At 55.7% G+C, this 2,681-nt stretch overlaps 1 protein-coding gene across 1 annotated transcript; it reads right to left on the reverse strand.

The window, feature by feature from the left end:
* Nucleotides 1–429: 429 nt before the first annotated feature.
* Nucleotides 430–2,474, reverse strand: LOC120664539 (F-box/FBD/LRR-repeat protein At5g22660-like). Its single transcript, XM_039943804.1, has one exon. It carries the CDS (start codon nt 2,376–2,378, stop codon nt 840–842), a length of 1,539 nt encoding a protein of 512 aa, XP_039799738.1. The 5' UTR covers nt 2,379–2,474; the 3' UTR covers nt 430–839.
* Nucleotides 2,475–2,681: the final 207 nt, after the last annotated feature.

Here is a 2,681-nt window from a genome sequence, read left to right on the forward strand (position 1 = left end):
GAGGCTGACGGGTGGGCCCGGCGTGGGATTTTTTTTATTTCTTTCTCTTTTTTTTCTTGGGGTGTGACAGTTCTAACCGATGTATCCATATCAGTTACCATGTTTACAGGAATACATCTTAGCAGCAGCTCGAAGCGGAAGAAATTTTGTTGTGAAATGAACTAGAGTAAGTCAGTCAATCTATAGGAACTGGTAGATACCACCATCAGATGATTTTGCAAATACCACCATCAGACGATTTTTGTTGTCGATGTCAGCGTCACTTCCGTTACCGCCAGAACACGCTATGAAAAACCATCAAACGATTTTGTTGTCGATGGCATGTCACTTCCGTTACTGTTACCGTCAGAACAAGCGAATTAATAGACTGATTACACCTTCCAGAAGTGATTTTACACAAATGCGTAGGCACTTAACAGACATAAATGCTGAAAAATACTACGTAAATGCTGTAGTAGTAGTATATTTGCCAACCGGGAACTTGGCAACGAAGTCTCAGATTACACGTGTCTCAGTACTTAACATACAAGTACGAGCCACAACATTGCACCCGACAAATAGCTGTCAATATGAACTTTAACAGACTAACGACAAGCAGAAGTTCCAGCCTGATTTCGCACATCCGGGTAAAATAGAGGAGCCAAACAACATGCAGAAAAGAAGCAACATAACCCAGAATTCTAATTCCTTTCCAGAAAAACCCAAATCAGATCCTAACAGTTAAACCGGCTTATACAGACCTTCATGTCCACGTTTCTCCCCATGCCAATTTCACCACGAAACTCCCCAAGCACAGTAAACTCCATCTCTAAACCACACCAGCATCCTCATGCCTGAGCCTACAGCGCACAGAAGGGGTCGGCCAGGGACGAATCAATGGCAGCTTGGAAACTCCAGCGTGGGGCGACCACACAGATAGCAACTTCACCACTTCTGCCTTCAGCTGACTCTCTGAAGCCTCTCGCCTTCTCATCGCTGCAAACAAAGCTCAGGGTCTTGAACACCTTGCCCTCTCCCATGATGTACCAGATAAACCCAACCCCATGACCCTCCGTCAAGGACCCATGGACGATCACAGTCTCCAGATGTGATTCGAGGCACTCACAAGTACCCTGGTGCTCCCAGAACCTCAGGTCATGTACACTGTCCAGTGAATTGGATGGAATGGGCATGATGTGAAGCGTCTCAAGGTGAGGAAAGCATTTGAGCAAAGTCGGCAGCATCTTGGCCTCCATGTTGCAGGCAAACTGAACCTTCACAGCCAGTATCTTCAGGCTTGGTACCATGTTGCTAGCTCTCACATTCATCCCAGCCTCGATGACAGTGCCACCGATCTCGAGGGTGTGGAGGTCGAGGTCGAGGACCCCGAGCACCTCCAGCCTCGGGGCGCCAACAATCTTGACGGGCCTCCTCTTGCCAATACTCTGGAAGAGCAGCCGTTCGAGGCTTGGGGCGTCTTCCACGGCGACCTCGTCGAAGGATGACATCCAGTCCACCGCAATCTTGAGGCTGCCGGAGACGAGGCGGAAACGCGATGGGTCGTGGTACGACATGACGATGGAGAGGACCTCCAGCTTGGGGCAGTACGCGAGCAGGGCCTCGAGTTCTTGGTAGCCGACGATGCTGTGGAAGAGACCGAGCTCGCGTAGGTCGGGGAACGCGGGCGGATGCGCGGCGGTTGTGGTCGGGAAGCGCCATACCCCGAGGTAGAGGCGGTCGAGGGAGGCGCAACGGAGGATGTCGTCGGGGAGCGGCATGTCGAGCGGCCACGGGCGGTTGACGAGGATGAGATCCTGGACGTCCTTGTCGGCGAGGTCCGCGACCAGGCGCCGGAGCGCGTACTCGTGAGCGTAGAAGGAGACGTGGGTGATGCGCACGCCGCGGACAGAGCCGGGGTGCGCGGCCACGCAGCGCGAGAGGGCGCGCACGACGGGGACGCCGGAGGTCCCGCCGGCGCCGAGGAGGTGGGCGTCGTCGACGAGGAGCGGGGTTCCGGCCCACACGCGGCTCCAGTGCGTGGAGAGCGCGGCGGTGCGCCCGGCGTCCTTGGTGGGGAGGCGGTGGATGATGTCGGCGAGGAGCGTGTCCGGGAGGCGGCTGATGCGATCCTCGCCGTCGCTCGGCGCAGCCGTGATCGGGTCGTGGTACGCCCCGTCGTCGGAGGCCTCGGACTCGGAGGAGGTGAGGGAGAAGCGCTCGTCGTCGGAGTCGGACTCGATCTCTGGGGCGGGGACGTAGGGCGCGGGGAGGAGGGAGACGAGGAAGGGGATGATGCCGTCGATACGCTCCTGCGCGGACGGGCCCTCCAGGGAGTTGAAGAACCGCGCGACTTGATCGTACGTGGTGAACTCGTCGCCTTCTTCGCCAGCGGCGTCCATGGCGGTGCCGGGCGGCGGGCGGCGAGGGTTAGGGTTTTGGCTTTCCGGAGACGGGAGCGGAGCTCTCACTTGTGTAGTTGTGTCTGGGAATTTGGATTGGGATCAGGATTGGAGTATTCGCGAATGGAAGACTGGAAGAGGACTGATCAATGTAGGCTGCAGTATTGCTCCCTGATCAAGAAAAAAAAATGTAGTATTGCTCAATCGACCGTTGGATCGGGCTTTGGCGGTCGGATCTGCAGAAGAGCGGCAGTTCACAACATTTAACAGAGGAGCCCCTTCAACTAGCCAGTATTATCGTTT

Source organism: Panicum virgatum, chromosome 3N (genome assembly GCF_016808335.1).
Source record: "Panicum virgatum strain AP13 chromosome 3N, P.virgatum_v5, whole genome shotgun sequence".
Classification (NCBI taxonomy): Eukaryota; Viridiplantae; Streptophyta; class Magnoliopsida; order Poales; family Poaceae; genus Panicum; species Panicum virgatum.

Coding starts and splice junctions, on each gene's coding strand:
- LOC120664539 (XM_039943804.1), bottom strand. CDS start 2,378: ATGGACGCCGCTGGCGAAGAAGGCGACGAGTTCACCACGTACGATCAA.